Source organism: Sparus aurata, chromosome 17 (genome assembly GCF_900880675.1).
Source record: "Sparus aurata chromosome 17, fSpaAur1.1, whole genome shotgun sequence".
Taxonomy (NCBI): domain Eukaryota; kingdom Metazoa; phylum Chordata; class Actinopteri; order Spariformes; family Sparidae; genus Sparus; species Sparus aurata.
This window is the reverse complement of record NC_044203.1, coordinates 22168275-22185050: the sequence shown is the minus strand read 5'-3', so window position 1 is coordinate 22185050 and position 16776 is coordinate 22168275. Positions and strand designations below refer to the sequence as shown.

Below are 16776 nucleotides of genomic sequence, written 5' to 3'. Positions count from 1 at the left end.
TCAGCTGCTGCCGCTGCTGCTGCTGCAGTCAGCTGAACGCCAGCAGAGAAACTCTCGCTCTGTTAAGAGGGTTTAATCATCTTGCTCAGTCAACTCTGGAAATATGTTGCTTTTAATGTGAGAAAAACATTAATAATGTTTAAAAGACTGAAATAAATAGATAAAACACCAACATCGCTGATTAATTTAGCATCATTTAGCTTATTCAATTTATTTATTAGATTGATGTTTCATAGTTACACACTGAAAATCACACTAGAGAGTTTACTTCTCTAAAAGTTTTTCCTACAGTCTGGTTTTCATTTATTTTTATATGATATAAGAAACGAACCCGCTGAATTGATCTCCTTTGTTAAACCCTTTGAGATAAACTTGTGGTTTGAGATTTTGTGCTGATATGAATATAATTGACTTTACTTTATCGGTCACATTGAGCTATAGTCTACGTTATTGTTTTTGTTGAACTTGCATTGTCCTTCCTGTGGTTACGTAGTTGTAAGAACAGACTGGACTGAAAAGTCTTTGCTGGATTAACCACACAACAATAAGCAACTTTGTTTTCTGTGATAGATGATTTATCTCAAGTAATGTCTTTGCAAATCTTATCACCACAGGAATATGAACGCATGCCAGGGCCTCCGTGAGAACGGTGCTTTACAGCTGCACAACATTTTTTATCCCAAGTCATGTCTAACACACATGTTGAGGTGATGGCCCATATTCTTTTCATCGTCTATGGTTTTTATAAGTCAAACCACGGCAGGAGAGTTTCTTTTTTTTCTGAAATCTGCCTTTTATCCAATGACTGTGACGAGACAACAGGGGAGGGCTCCCATCACATGGATGTGTTTTGTTGTATGTCAGTCAAAGTGCTGGATGTGATGGAAACTGAAGCAGCTGAAATAACTAACTTTTAACCCACTGTGCAGCACTCCCAGTGATACAGGTCAGGAGACCGTGGTAATCATTTGTCCACACTGGGAGACAGCAAAACAAAAGCAGCATACCACTGAACCAGGCAAAGGGGAACCAATTGAAATGTTTATTTTTTAAGTTTCCTGGTCCTTATCTACATGTCCCGAAACGTCCCTCAAAAACATGCTATTTGTACCAAATTTGGTTTTCTGGATGTGGTCACTGTCCTTCACATAACCATCATTAATAAATGATAAACAAATGCTTAATTTAATGTTAGTCAAGAGTTATTTCACTTTCACCAAACAATAAAATGATTTATAGATTATTTATTAAGTAATTGTTTATTGTAAAGTTGCAACTGATGTTTGTAATACTTTTTAAATAGTTAATAAATTGTTTAGAACCCGTTTCATTGCTCGTTTACAGTCAAATATCTGCTCACTAAAGTCCCGTCTGTAGGATTTATTGGCATCTAGCAGTAATGATGCAGATTGCACAACAACATACTGTTCCCCTCACCATCCCCTGCGGTGGTTGCTAAAAATGCGAAAAACTCACAAGACCTTTCCTAGTGACAGCAGCCTGTTTCCTTAAAGCATTTTTCTGCTCATTTTGAAGAATATCGTATGTTAAAATGTATGGAAAGAGCAACATTTTCACTTGGAGGTGTTGTCTTTTGCGAATCAGAGTCAATGCGGAAAATGTGATGTGAAAATGTGATGTGAAAAACATTTCCGTAAGCAGTAGGCACGTGTGGGCCGATGAAAATAATTTCCTGGCCTCATCCACGAAAAAGACACATAACTGCCATTTCAGAAGGCCAACAGCAAAGATATCCCTATTGAAAGTAACTCCTGAAGACCTCTCTCCAGTTTGTCACCTGGTTTGTTTGCCTCTGGCCTCTGTTTAATTCCACAACCACGTGTGAAGTAGTGACCTAGCCAACGCCAAAAGCCATCCTCGGGCTCTTCTTTTTAAAACAGTTTATTGAAATGCACCAGATTTTGCATTTCTTACAAATTTCAGAAATTTGCCTGTCTTGGCTACTGTAGAAACATGGCAGAGAACAATGGCGGACTCCGCCATAGAAGAGGACCCGTTCCCACTGTGGGTATAAAAGGCTTTTTCTATGGTAAGGAATGCGCAATAATTCTTATTTAAAACAATGAAAACGTGGAAATTATGGATATCATTTTATTCCAGCCTGTGAGCTGCACTTTTAACTATAAATGTGAAGAAAAAAACTCAATAAATTACCCTCGAGAGTCTTAAATCACTGAATTTTAATACCTTTCTCTACATGTCTGTGTGAGTTAACAGGAGGCTCTTCTTAAACAGGCTCAGTCAGGGGTTAAACCCTGTGAATGAATAATTTATAGGTAAACTGAGCGGTGGACTGCAGCGGCAGCCTTTAGTCCAACAGGTGATGGTGAACCTCAGTGTGAGTCTGTGTGCTTTAATAACTCTTCTGTCACGTGATCATCCTCAGTGTACGGAATCTGGAGGAGGTTATTGTCCCAGAAGCTGTCCCACCAAAAGAGGCAAGCTGTCACCTCCACCTCCACCTCCACCTGACCCTCCCCTCACAGCTACTCCCGCCCTGCCCAGCAGCTCCCTATTTGGCCGTTTCGGTCGGTATGTGGGCGGTGACTGAGGCGCACGCCCATCGGTGACGTCATGAGAGAAGTTCCTACAATGAGCCGAGAGGCAGAAAGAGGTGGGAACACACACACACACACACGCACGAACACACACAGGTCTGTGCACCGGCCTGAGGACTGATAACAGCAGCAGCTACCGAGGAGAGAAGTTCTGCTAGCGGAGACACACTTCATTTATTTATTTTTTATTTATTGTTCGGAGTATTTATTAGGTTAATATCCAAGATGAACGGAGTGACGAGGAGCCTGTGCACGTTCGAGGACATCAGGAATCAGGAGCAGGAGGTGAGTTACTCGATGTTATTCAGTCATTACGGTCGGATTTCTTACTTTTGTCCATTTTAAGACAGTGGGCTGAAGTGTGTTTATGTCCTGTTTAAATGCATGCTGGGAAACTGAGGCGAGTTAGGACAGTTGAAGACAGAATGCCTCCCTTTGATTTGTAACTTTTCCAGTCTCATTTCTCTTTTTTTTTTATGACTCCTCTTCAGTCTCACATCTTTCAGCCTTCCTCTGCTCTACGTGGTGTTTTAACTATTAAAGGGGCAGTGTGTAGTTTTGAGAAGAAATCCAAACCCAACATTTTTTTAATAACAATGTTAGAGATTATTTTCTTTATTGACTGATTTAAACTGATTATAACAGAAAAGGCTGCTTGGGGTCATTTGTAATTATTGAACTCCCAGTAAAGTTTACTGTTTCATTGCACTGATGTAACTTTCAGACTGTAAAGTTTATTGTTAAACCACAAAAAAAATATATATAATCACCAGAATAAAAGATGGCAAAGAAGAAGTCAGATGAGTGTTGGGATTTCCATGCTGTGCCTATGCTCTGTTTCGGTTCAGGCACAAGGACACTTGATTAGGGTTCTCCGTTGTGTAGATTTGGAGAAAATTCAAGCATTTAACATTACTAATTAATACTTCCAAATGTTTATATTTAAAGTATTCATGAGGCAATAATACAAGCTTAGAAATATGTATGTTTTCCGTGACTGAATAAACAAACTGCTCTCAGAGGAAAATAAAATCCTCAGAACACTGTTTGAAGCTAGAAAGGCGGCAGGGTCCGCCACATGCAAACAAAGTTTATATCGAACAGTGTGAAGTTGTGTCGTCCTTTAAGGTCAGTTTGATTATTCATTCATGAAAACAAAGAGAGTTTGTTTATTTAGTTTGTTCAGGCAGATTAAAAAAATCAGTGAATGAAGATCTTTCTCATCTGATTGAAATTTTTCTCCAAAACCACCACATAGTGCACCTTTAAGTCTCCGGGCCTGTAGTAATTAAAGTATTAGCCCCTACCTCCTCCCCCAAAGCCCCATCTCTGACACACACACACACACACAAACACACAAGCGCAGCAGCTCAGAATTAGTCCAGATCACATCTGTGCCTGTCACCGGGGCCTTCTGCCCACATCATCTGAAGGCTTACAGTTGCAGTTGTGACAGACAGCGAAGGCAGCTCAGGAAGCCAACCTGTGAAAGCTTTGCCGGTGCAGTATGTTCACCACCTGTGCGTGGATTTAACACCACACTTACCTAATAAATGAGTGATCAGCGGCCCATGTCACGAACAGTATGGGCTTTATCCACGGGTTTAATCATTGACCTCACCTGCACAAGCAAACTGTTAACCTGCGCTGAGGTTTATAGGGTTGCGGGGCAACATGACACTTTCACCTTATCGCCACAGCAGCAGCCTCCTGCTCAGTTCAGTGGTCCGCTGGGCTCGTATCAGATGATTTTCTCTACAGACGGGTCAGCACAGTGAGCAGTCCGGTAATAGAAAGTAAAATCTGAGAGTGATTAGAGAAGAATTTGAGAGCCAGACTAAGATTTGTGTCAAGGGTCTAGACTTAAATATCAGTTACTGTTGTGTAACCGTACAACTGCCAGAAAGGTAGAAGTGTACAAAGGGCAGCTCCACTCACACACATAATAAACTGATTATTTGTGCCGAGGAATGTGCCATCAAGCAATAAGCGAAACTCTGCGTTTGCTTAATGTATCATACATTACATTTTAACATGCGACCGATAGCACATTTGCATCAGCTCTGTACAGAACACATATCCGTCTTTATCAAAGTCAAACTCAACAGTCAAATAGCCGCCAAACTCCTTTATTTACATATCTGATATGCTTCTTATTAAGGCTAAATAAAGCACCGGCGGTTTTTCACCTAGACATGTCACAGGCCCCCATGACTGTGCAGGAAGATCATTAACAAAAGATGACAGCGTTCACCGTTTATCAGCTCTATAGAGTTACATGAGGAGAAGGAATGTGCCTGATGTAGCAGAAAAGGGCCTTCAGAGGTTGTTTTGTTGATAAGTGGGTTTCCTGTAACTGAGATGATACGATCTGGAATATGAAACGGGAGGGAATCCAGGCCAGGCTTTTAAACAAAATGTTCTATAAAGTTTACACTGGTGACAAAAATTCTGATTATTCTGCAGTCATTTCGAAACTAATTGAAACTTGTGACACAATGTCCGCCCCCTGAGATGTCAGCGTATTTAGTAAGTGTTTTTTTTCCCATGACAGCGATTTTTGCATAATGCCACGGTTGTCCTTCCAGGCAGACGTTTGGTTTCCCTGAGTTGTGTGACTTCACACATTCCCTCTGCCTTGCCTCATTCTCAGTCATCAGCGTCAGGAGTTTCTGACATTACTGCCTGGGAATGAGCCAAACATGACATATTTATATATGTATGTAAAGCAATGACTGGAGTATGCGGAGCACACCTGGTTCTGTCACATGGAGCAGTTAAAAAAAAAAGCTGATTATTATTCATAGTGGGACGATCCTGAGAATGATCGGTTCTTCTTATTGACTGATGGCAGCTCTCTCTTCATGACTCAGCTCCATGTTCCGGGACTAACCGTTCGCCGTCAGTGTTCAGGATCTCACATGACCATAAAACACACGCAATCCTTCGGCAACACTTTCACACCTCAGCTTGTAACTTCTGGAAACTTTACTTAACCTTTAACTCTGTAGAGACTGCTGAGTGAAACGCCGAGCCCGAGAGTCAGACACGCAGCCAGACGGTTCACCACCCTGGGGAGACCTGCATATACAGCAGCTTTACCTATCAAATTTACTTATCAAAATAGCCAATAAATATAGCAAATCAATATTCTCTCAGTAAGCCAATCAGTTATCAGCTAATTTTTGCAGCTCCATAGACGTAAACTTCAGCAGTACGTCCTGCGGAGGTTGGACGCTGAACCTTATTACTCGTTGAGAGGTCGCCAAAATGTGTCCGTATCGCTGAATTAAGTATCGAAACTTGGCACTGAATGCGTGAATACTTTGTCTTGTTTACTTGATCTTTCTTCAAACATTTCCTGATCCATAACTTTGACGTTCGACCTGTATTTCATCTAGTTCCTGTCCAGCCTCTCACTATAAGTTGAGGCAACTTTAAACACAGATGAACTGAGGGGTTGGGAAAGTTTCTGTAGGAAACGTGTATATATTCTAAATTCTTATATAAGTAAGGTGGTGACACTGGAAACCATATATATAAACCTGCTGCACCGGCCCCGGTCGGCTCACACCTGTTGCCTATAAAGCAGCTGGACTGGAGACAGAAGTGACATCTGTGCAGCAGGTATCTTAAAGCAGTGCATGAGAGGCAAAGAGTGATTTAATGCACGGTGAAGGACACGCACGCACACACACACACACACACACACACACACAACTTCATGAGTGGCTTTTTGTGGAATGCAGGTACTGAGCCTGGAGGCACACAGGGTTGTTGTACTTTTTATGCCCATGCTGCCTTCTCGACAGGTTCTCTTTAAAAGTGTCTCGTAAAGGACATTTTTGTTTTTTCTGGTTGTCAGCAACATTCCCAGGTTGATCGTCGCTCCTCCGCCAATTTAACTCGGATGAATCCTGATGCCAGAGAGTCCAAAACAAAAAGCTCCCTCGTACCCTTTAAGCTCCTCACCCTGGCTGTGTCCCGTGATCTTTTGTGCCCATTGTCGGTGCCACAGCAGCGTGGAAGCCGTGTGTGTGCTCAGTTTCAGGTTTCTGCCTGGGTATAAAGGCAGTGTGTACTTACTCTGTGCCTGCGTGCGTGTGTGTGTGTGTGAGAGAGAGGCTGCGTACATGTGAAGCGCTCTTCACTGTCCCTGAGCACATCCAACTGGTGCCTTTGTCCGCGTTCCCGGGAAGTCTAGTATTACAGGTTGTCTTTGAAAGTGGCATTTTTGTGTGTGCGTAGATATAAAAAGAAAAAGCGGGCAGAGAGGCTCGTGTGGAAACAGTGGATGGCGGAGCGAGGATTAGCCGAGTCTTTGTTTAGGAGGGCTGAAGAAGTTGTATAATGATGGATTCCTTGTGAACAAACCCTCTCAGTGTTCCTCCTTTCTCCCACGTCTCTCTGTCTTATTAGAGCTTTCAGGTAATCTGAGAGGAAACCATGCAGGACAAAGGGGAATTTTTCTGCTTTCTCTTCTCTGAGTTTTGTTTGTCGGAGCTGGACCCCCACCCAAACTATTAGGCTATTTCCTCTGCCCTTTCTTTTTTTTTTTTTTGCAGACTTTTTCACTTCCATCTATCCTTGTCTTCTTATCCTCCGTTGCTGTGCTCCCTGAACAGATAACCAGATCATCATAAAGGCCTTCTGTGGTCTACTGAACACAGGGCTATTCTTCTATAACCTCTCACTGCTTTTTATCACGGCATTACGTAACACAACCCAGTTCGCTTCCCCATGTCTGGTTCATATCATGGCTGCTTTCTGTCCGGAGGGGGAGGCACAGTAGAACGATGGCTACTGTAGATTAAACCAGGGCTGTAACCAACTATCGTTTACATTTTGGATTATTATTGACTGATTCAAGTGGAAAAAGTCAATGTGATGTCATCAGATGTCTTCTTTTGTTCAACCATCAGTCAGAAACTGAAAGATATTCACTAGAGCCCGATCAGTATATCTGTAGGCTGATATTTGATCAGTGTATGTTGTCCGATATCCACCGTTATGACATTTTTTCTTTTTAAAGATTACAACAGAAATGGTGCTTAAGGGTTTTTTGTAATTATTACATTCCCAGTGAAGTTTACTGTACATTGCACTGATGTATCATTCAGAAAAGTGTATCTTTAGAAGTCAGGCTCTAAAATTCACTTTATTGTCACATGAGTCAAAGAAAGGCAGCAAATCCTCAAAAAATGACCGAAATTATGATTGGATTATTGCAGTAGCTGCTGATTATTTTTCCTGTCTTCACCCTCGACGTTGGAATCAACAGTTCCAGGTCCATCTAGTTGCTCTCCTGGAGCTCTCAGTCACAGCACACAATGGTTTATGTTTGGATCTGCACCGCTTTAAAGGAAGATTGCGTGGGATTTTCCCTCCAAACAAAACAATGACTCATGCCATAGACTGAGCCTCATACAAAAATAACCTTTTCTCAGTCATCACTTATGACCCACTAGAAGTGCCTGTGTTCTGCTGTGTTCAGGACATTTCTGGGTGTCAACCTTTTGGGCCATGGTGTTTAGCCCCCAGCCAATAACAGAGCAGAGTGTAGGGGCGGAACTCTATAAAAACACAGTGACCTTGTGCCAGATGGTGCCACAAAACCTGCCCGTTTTGCCCTTTTAGACAATTTTTTGTACACGTTGCCTTTGAGTCGAGCTTCGTCTTCAGGCTTAACAAAAGCTCTGTAAAGCTTAAATGGCAACAGGGCGAACTCCATCTCCTGGTGAAGATCATGGGATATGATCAAAAGCTACTAAGTGGACCTTTTCGGTGAGATTGTTTGTCTTCTGCGGCCTAAACAGGACGCGCAAGGCCGCTTACAGAAGCAACAGGTTATGTTCCAAAGAAAAACAATTAAAACTCTACAAAAGGTTAAATAGGGACAAACAAATTGTGATGCACACACGCCCACTTCTGTGTAACTGGACGCATGAGTGCGTTCTGCTTGTGGTTATCTTCTTTAACCACAGCAAAGCTTTCCAGCCGTCTCTTCTTCGTGCGTTGCGTGTCTCGGAGCTGACACGAGCTGAGACACAGGGAGGACGCAGAGAATACTCACGGGAAAGTAAACAGAACAAGATGTGGCAGCTGGACTTGAGTTATGTAATGTCTCTGACCTCCTCCCTCACATCCGCATACTTGCACTCGCACACACACTAAGTGGCCATCACTTACAAGGGGGTTCCCTGCGCTGGACGACACACAACCAGTCACGTCCGGGACCAGACTTTTCCTGTTGAAGCGCCTTCTCTCCTCGGGGAGGTTTGTGTGTTTCTCATTTTTAAAAGCTTCTTTTTTTTTCGAACATCGCATCTGTGCATCGTCTGTCTCCTCCCTCTCGTATTGTGAACAAGCCAGATAGTTTATGGCTACTGTGAGGTTCAGTTGCCATGGAAATGTTCCGTCCCGCTTGACATTACATCTTCTGCCCACTTTCCCAGAAATCCAGCCGACGCTTCCAATTGGCTCAGAGGCGCCCCGAGAGTTTCCGCCTATAGTCCCTGTGACGTACATAGCACACAATTCAAATCAGACAATCTGTCTCTGTGCAGCTGTGAAAAACTTTTGCTTTCTCTCTGACGCTCGTACCCCCTCTTTCCCTCCTCCGCTGAGTGTGACTCAGTCTCTCCTCCTCTTTTTTCCCCCCTACTCCCCTCCCTCAAAGTAGTCCTCATCAGCCTCTCCATCACATAACGGTCTCTTTGTGGATGGGCTTCATCGTCTCCTCTCTTCTTTGACTTTTTTTCTCAGGAGGGGTGCAGGCGACTGCGGCTCACGCTGCTCAACCAGAACCAGCCAGCTCGGAGCAAGGAGCAGTACAGGGACAAGGTAAGAGCTTTCTGAACTTGATAACTTGGTTATAATCTGGACTGTGACACCGATGTAGAGAACAAGTTGTTTGATTCAGAGCTGTCGGAGGAAGAGGAGAATGACGGAAAGTTGCACTGTTTTAAGTGTGTATTTTAGTCAAATTATTTCTTTTAAGATATTGTGCTTTATTTAAAAAAGGCTTTTCCATCTTTAATGGAGATGCTGGCTCCTGATTTTTTTGTCAGTTCCAGCAGTGGCACTGTCTCCTTTATAGGTAAAGGTGCTCATCACTCGAGCCATATTTGGATCTGAAATTCCAGCCGCTTAATCTTCTCGGTGATCCTGAGGAATTGGCTCACAGCTACTGTACATCCGTCACGCCACATTCCTACACGCACGCCGTGCAGAGGCGCAGACCACTTGTAAACATGCCATAACTGGCATCTGCTTTTTTATTAGCGTGGTTTCCACTCTGAGCGTCTCAAGACAACCATTGTTCTACCAAAACCAGCGCCGAAGTTACAGGGGAAAAAAAGAGAAAAAGGGCCACCAGAGCAGAGCAGCAGAGTTACATAACGTCTCCCCACCTACTTCTGCTTCTCTCTGCTCATGGTTCTGACCAAAGACTGCCAAAGCAGCACCATATGTTTATGAGTCCACTCCATAGTGATTATGGCTGAATGCTTCTGCCTCCTGATTATAGAGAGGCGCAGTCCTGTGGCACACAAATATGAAGTATTTTCTCTCTATTTTTGTTTCTCAGTCATTTAATTGCGTCATTTATGTCAGGCGTTCCTGATGCGTGTTTCATAATCATTATTAAACGGAAATACTACAGGCTTTCCTTCCAAATGTTATGTTGCAATATTATCCAGAAACATACTCCAACTCCTCCCCCAGTGTTAGCAAAACACAGTGACCTCACTAATGTACGTATGAGCCTTAGAAATGTATCACACCCATCCGTCCATGCTCATGAAACAGCTCCTCTGCTCTCGAATCCCCAGCCAGTCGGACGGGCGTTTGCGCTGGTGCAGCCGGCCAGCGACAGGACATCTCTGACCCCCGAACCCGTCAAGTCTACGGAGGAGCAGGTGGAGGTGATCAAGGTGGGTGTGGCACATCTGCTGTTATATTTTTGAAGTGCATAAATGGTGTGTTTGTTTTGTGGTTTTTTTAACATCTGCGTCTCTCTTCCTGTTCCAGGTTTATCTGGAGGCGCGCAAACAAGAGCAGCACAAACACCAGCAGAGCCTGAAGATGCTGTCAGACGAAGTTTCACAGATACAGGAGGTCAGTATCTGGACAGGACAGTATCTCGGGCTCAGTTATGACTGTCTCACTCCCACAGAAACACATGCCAACGCCAGACTGTATCTGGATTATATAACAATTTGTATGTTTGCATTATGCAAATTCCTCCCGCATCTCTTCCAGACTTGTTCTTCTTCTCTGCCTGACTCTCTGACAGAGCCTGAAACACACAAACGCTGAATAATTACAACATAAATACGTGATGATACCTCAGTAACTCAAAATTTGTCTGTGTTTTCACACAGGTGCGGTATTGCCTGAAGACACTGAGGGAGCAGATGGCAGCCAAAAACAAGGTAGGTCTATCTTGAGCTGTTCACCATTGTTAACCTCACGTCCTGTTTTGTCCTCCACCGCTCTCGTCTCCGTCTTTCACTCCTTCCTCGCTGACTTCCTCCTTTTCTTTTTTTCCAGCCGCTCACAAACGGGTGGAAAGTCGGTGTCCCCTTCAGAAAGAGCAGCTCGTCTGCACCCAAGGCAGGAGCCAAAACTGATGTGCAGGTGAGCAGAATCTCACTTGCATGACCTCCATTTCGAAGTTGTTTGTATACAATAGAAAGCATGAGTCATTTCAGCAGGCGATGCATGTATCAAATCGTAGCCGGAGTCTGTGTTTTCCTCTGGACAATGTGTGTGACGCACGTAAGGCGATCACCTCCCCGAGGCCCACCGGCAGAAGGAGGTGTAACAGAAATGCGATATAGGAGAAAAAGGAAGAAATGAAAATGAGAGCCAGAGATTTAAAAGCCCCTACAGCACCCAGGGGTGTTCGAAAATGTGTGAGAGAGGCGTGCCAGCACACACTGTTCCTCTCCCCGGCCCTCCTCATTGTTCCCAACATTCCACAGATACCTCTCCTTTAATAGTTTAGTTGCTGTCTTTGAGCACTTTTGGCAACCACAGCTCTCTGCCCATCAGCAATGTTGTGTCCAAATACAAACAGAGCCGACACGTCTGTGTTTTCGGCTGAATTGTTTTTTGCGCCAATTATAGCGTTTATCTGTGAGTCACGCTATGGCTTACTAGCAGAAGTGTTGCGCCGGTGACGCACGCCGACACGCCTGTTATGTTTGTGACAGCCAAACCCACTGAGCTCGAGCGCAACGAAAACATCACCATGCATTATCTCATCATAAAAGATTCCATAATTTTTTTTTTTATTATTATTTTATGACAGTATATCAAAGTAGATTTATAGTGGCCTTCTGGTTACTGATTAACAGAAAAAGAAACTTTAGTGTCAAAGCGAAAGCAGCTCCGTGCAAAGTGATCTAACTGATTGACACATTTAAAATGCAAAATACTTATTTGCTGAAGTATTCACCCTTCTGAGTCTTCTAAGCATCCTGGCTATGATCAGGTTTTTGGAGTATTAAAGTTATGTTTTGCACTTAGAGTAATCAGCTTATCCTGGTTTCAGAAACTTGGTCAAGACCTTATCTCAGTTTTGAAAAACCTGGATATCTTACCTGGGACCACCCCAGTAGAAACCAGGACACTAGGGCATGTAAACACCTTAAAGGTGCAATATGTAAGAATTGGTCACCTGTCAAATTCATACTCCAAACAAACATGGGGCAGCATATCACTAGAGTAACTGCTAACTGCAGGTGCTCTTAGCTAGTTAGCTCAGTTAGCCGTGCAACTAGCAGTTGGACCGGGCGTTTAGGGACCAGGGTTGGCTAGCACAGGAGCACTGGACCTGGATGGGTCACAGCTAGCTGGTTAGCATGCTAACTATATACTGACCCCTTTAAAGTTGCTGAGAAATCAGAACTCACCAGCAGGCATACAGTTAGAACTGTTACTATCAGGTGCACAGGGATATTAATAACCAGGTCTTGTCTTTTTTTTTACATTTCACGATAAAGTAATATCCTGAGTATAATCAAAAACAGGATGAGGCTCAAAACCAGGATACTAACTCACATGTAAACACACTCTGGCTATTTATTTAGCAGATGCTCCATTGTCAGCAAGCACAGGCTCGCCTCTGAGTCAGCTTCATGCATCTGACTGTGCACTTTCTCCCACAAAAGCCACTCAAACTCAGTCCAGTTGTGCCATTTTCTATTTCAACCACAAGTTCTTAGTTGGATTGGAAGATTGTGACTGCTTCAGGACATGACAAGAACTGTCTGCTAATCCAACTCTTCATTTTTTTCCCCTATTAGGAAGCAGAGGAAGAGGCAGAGAGAATCAAGCTGAGGGAGGTCAGTAAGCGCTTGTATGCACAGATGCAAGAAGCAGAGAAGAAACACCAGGAGGAGCGAGAGAGGCTGCAGGTAAAGGACGTATACAGAGCTTATCTTTACTTTCATTATGCATCATGCAAGAGTGTACACCACGTTTTCGATAAACTAAAATAATAAAGGGTCCTTTTGTTTTTCTGCCCAGGCTGAAGGCAGCAGGCTGAGGGAGCATCTGAACGAGCAGGAGGAGAAGCTGAAGACGGCAGAAGAAGGCAGCGAGAGGAAAGACCGGCGCATCGAGGAGCTCCAGAGGTTGCTGGGAGGGATGGAGCAGGAGAGCGCCAGCCTGCGCGAGTCAATCCGCAACCGCGAGGAGGAACTCCGCGAGCTGCGCAAGATCAGAGAGGAGGGCCAGAAAGGGGAGCAGAGGTTAGTTAACTGGGAAACACACAAATTCTTTATCATGCGGTGAGAGTCAAATCAGGAGGAAGTGTTGTATAACTCTCTGTGTGGACTTTCAGGACTGAGCAGTTGGAGAAGGAGGTGGCTATTCTCAAAGAAAAGATCCACCATCTGGACGACATGCTGAAGAGCCAGCAGAGGAAAGTCAGACACATGATTGAACAGGTGAGAGGCGCATGTGTGAGACTCTGCAGAGCAAACACCTCATCTCAGTGTTCATATTTGTGAAGGATTGGCTCAGTGTTTGACTGTGTGTTTTGCTCGTCTGCAGCTCCAGAACTCTCGCATGGTGATCCAGGAGAGGGACCGCGTGATCAAGGAGCTGGAGGAGAAAGTGGCGTTCTTGGAAGCCGAGGTGAGAGCAGCTCATTGTTTCCTCCTGTAATTATATTTTATGGCTTTTCAGTGGAATCCAGAACGATGGGGTCAAAGTTAAAGATCCAACTCAGCCTGATTTCCACGGAGAAGTGGATGACCCCGCTGTCTGTTTGGTTTGTCACTTTAATTGCTGTCATGTGAACTGACCTCTGACCCCCTGTGTGCGCAGAACCGAGAGATGCACGATCAGATGGATTACTTCCTGGGAGGACAAAGGTCAAATTCCTACCTTTCATCAGAGCGCAACCCCCAGATCGTCTACAGGTAACTTATTCAGCTTGTCATCCACTTTTTTTATACTTACAGAAGCACACTCAAATACTCACCTGTTCTGCTGGTTCGGATGCTGTTTCACTACAAAAAACAACTAATTTCTCTTCCTCTCGCCCTCTTTAGCAAGCCGCTTAAACCCTCTACCACATCCAACAAACCACTCCCTTACATCAAAGTCATCGAGATCAAGTCATGAAGCGGCTGCGCGGGGGGAAGAGTTACTGACGAGAAGGCGTCAGAACCACCAAACCTTTTCAATGCAGACTGAAAACAAACACAGAGTGTGACGGCGTGAATATTTCAGACGTGTGAGCTGAGCTTTCTGCATCAACACTTCCACTAACACGTTTGAACCACAAACACTCTTGAAGGAATCTGTGTGGTGTTTTGCGGCACACACAATACACACACACACACACAAACACGCATACACACACACACACACACACTCTGATGCTTGCTGTGTGTCAGCTTTAGTGTCAATACATAAAGTGTACTGATTCAGCCGATTTGAAGTTTTAACATGTATGATACTGTATGCAAGCGTTTCCTTGTCCTGCCCTGTTTTGATTGCTTTGCTAACCTTTGACTTTATGACAGTGGCGTTGTTGTTGTTGTCAAAGCAGAACAGTAGAGCAGAGAGCAGAAAGTGGGGTCATGACATTATGAAGTCTGTATACAGCAATGTAGCAATCAAAGCTGACTAAGCTAAAAGTTTAATGTAAAAATCGCTAACCAGATGATCTACATCCATCTACTCATCCATGACTCCGTTCACTTTGCTGAGTGAATGACGCTTTAAACATGTAAATACTGACTGCAGCCTGTTTAAGGTCAACATCACATGATGAAAAGAGTTGTTTTTGAATAATAATTTAAAAAAGAGTTTTTGTAGGTCCCAAACAATAATATGGCACTTAATGAAGCTCTAAGGAAGTGAAAATGTCAGCGGTGATGAAGATAGTTGACATGACTGCTTCACAGAAGTGTCTTTACTCTTCATGTTTCTTGTAAATCATTTCAGTTCCCTGTCATTGTGTATACAGTCACCTTGTTTTTGTACATAATATTAATGAATGTGATTCTATGTTTCAATTTCTAACGGCTTTCTTCTTTGTATTTATTTATATACACAGACTGTGTGATAGATTTTTTATTAAGTAGATTCTGATCTATTATCTGTTTGTGGTTCTCAGAATAAATTACGAAAAAATAACACAATGCCTGTTTTGACTTCTTCAAGTTGGAGCACACTTACTTTTGAATAGATTGCTGTGAAGAAAGCGCCCTCTGCTGGCAGAGGTGGCAAACATACACACATTCTTTACTCAAGTAGAAGTACAGTTACCTGTGTGTGTGTGTATATTTAACAAAAACAAATACAAGTACAAACGTTTTTACCCAAGTAAAAGTAAGACGGTGCATGATCTGAAAGGTATTTTTATCGGCCATTTCTGTGCAAAGCTAACTGACACATTTTCTCCCCATTCAAGTCTCCCTCTGTCTGATTCTGTCTTGTTACGTCCTTTATATCTTTAATCTTACTAAGCCTGCCATGAGTGATCTGCACTGATAGTTTGAAATCGGTTTTGTGATGTTCGGAGGGCAGCGTTCAAATGACGCAAAACAAAAACGATAATATCAGTAAACAGAAAACAGTTTCTAAGGAGTAGAAAAGTACAAATGTTTGTGTTAAAATGTAGGAAGTAAAAGTAAAAAGTCACACCTCTGTCTGCTGGACAGTATACACAGTAAAAGAACACTGTACAATATTTGGACTGTATGTAAATGTTTTATTTGGATGGCAACTTGTACAATAGGCACCACAGACAATACAATTACCTCATTAGGAGCCCTGAATATGAAATGAAAACAAACAGTTAAGATATCTGAAGGCTAGTCAACCTCCAGAAAAGACAAAGCTCAAGAGAAACTCCCCCGATGCATTAACTCACATTCAGAATGCATTAATGCACAGGAACACTGTTAAATTACATTGCCCTGAAAGAACTGATTAAATCAAAAGAGCACTTAATCATTAAAATTCATTAATTTAAGTATGGCTTCTGTAAAACAAACGTTTAAGGCTCAAAAACATGCTGACGGACACACACAGGCGTAAACATAAGTGACATAAACAGTGAGTGTTTTTCTCAGTGTGAGGCAACCATCAACACCTGTTTTCTCTACAGTTAAAAGTGCAATATGTAAAAACGTTATTTTAAAAAAACATTCAAAAATTAACTACAGTTATCAACTGAATGTGAAAAACAGTGACAGTAATATTTCGTCAAACATGTGGATGTACTATGGTGCAGATATATCTCTTGAATTTAACAGGCCAACCTGCTAGCTCCACGCCTGAAATCTTCTCAGTGGTCCAAAAGTTCTCGTACTAACTGTGTGAGCAACAACACTCGCCTGGAAAATTCGGCCAGCTGCACAGCTAACTGAGCTAAGAAGCTAACAGTGGCTACAGTCATGGAGGTATAAAGAGAAGACGGCAGTTAAAGGGATAGTTCGGGTTTTTTGAAGTGGGGTCATATAAAGTACATATCTATAGTTGATCTGTTCCCTAACGTAATCACCGATCAGCACAGCCTCAGTTTGGCTCACGTAAAAATGTTTCCATCAGTTTAAGTGTACTTGTATAGGTAAAATTAACACCGCTTTACATCGCCGCCAGACCGCGCTTTCTTTTGGCACTACATTTTCTCAACCGCAGAACCCCTACGCATGATCGCTAATGCGGA

At 43.0% G+C, this 16776-nt stretch overlaps 1 protein-coding gene across 1 annotated transcript; it reads left to right on the top strand.

The window, feature by feature from the left end:
• The first annotated feature begins 2623 nt into the window (after positions 1-2623).
• On the top strand, positions 2624-15239 carry tuft1a (tuftelin 1a). Its single transcript, XM_030394866.1, has 12 exons — positions 2624-2864; positions 9345-9422; positions 10412-10513; positions 10611-10697; positions 10964-11014; positions 11133-11219; positions 12893-13003; positions 13116-13339; positions 13432-13537; positions 13644-13727; positions 13920-14014; positions 14147-15239. Exons 1-12 carry the CDS (start codon positions 2805-2807, stop codon positions 14217-14219), a joined length of 1158 nt encoding a protein of 385 aa, XP_030250726.1. The 5' UTR covers positions 2624-2804; the 3' UTR covers positions 14220-15239.
• The last annotated feature ends 1537 nt before the right edge of the window (positions 15240-16776 follow it).

Coding starts and splice junctions, on each gene's coding strand:
- tuft1a (XM_030394866.1), top strand. CDS start 2,805: ATGAACGGAGTGACGAGGAGCCTGTGCACGTTCGAGGACATCAGGAAT. Junction 11,220..12,892: donor GAGCCAAAACTGATGTGCAG/GTGAGCAGAATC, acceptor TTCCCCTATTAG/GAAGCAGAGGAAGAGGCAGA. Junction 13,728..13,919: donor TGGCGTTCTTGGAAGCCGAG/GTGAGAGCAGCT, acceptor CTGTGTGCGCAG/AACCGAGAGATGCACGATCA.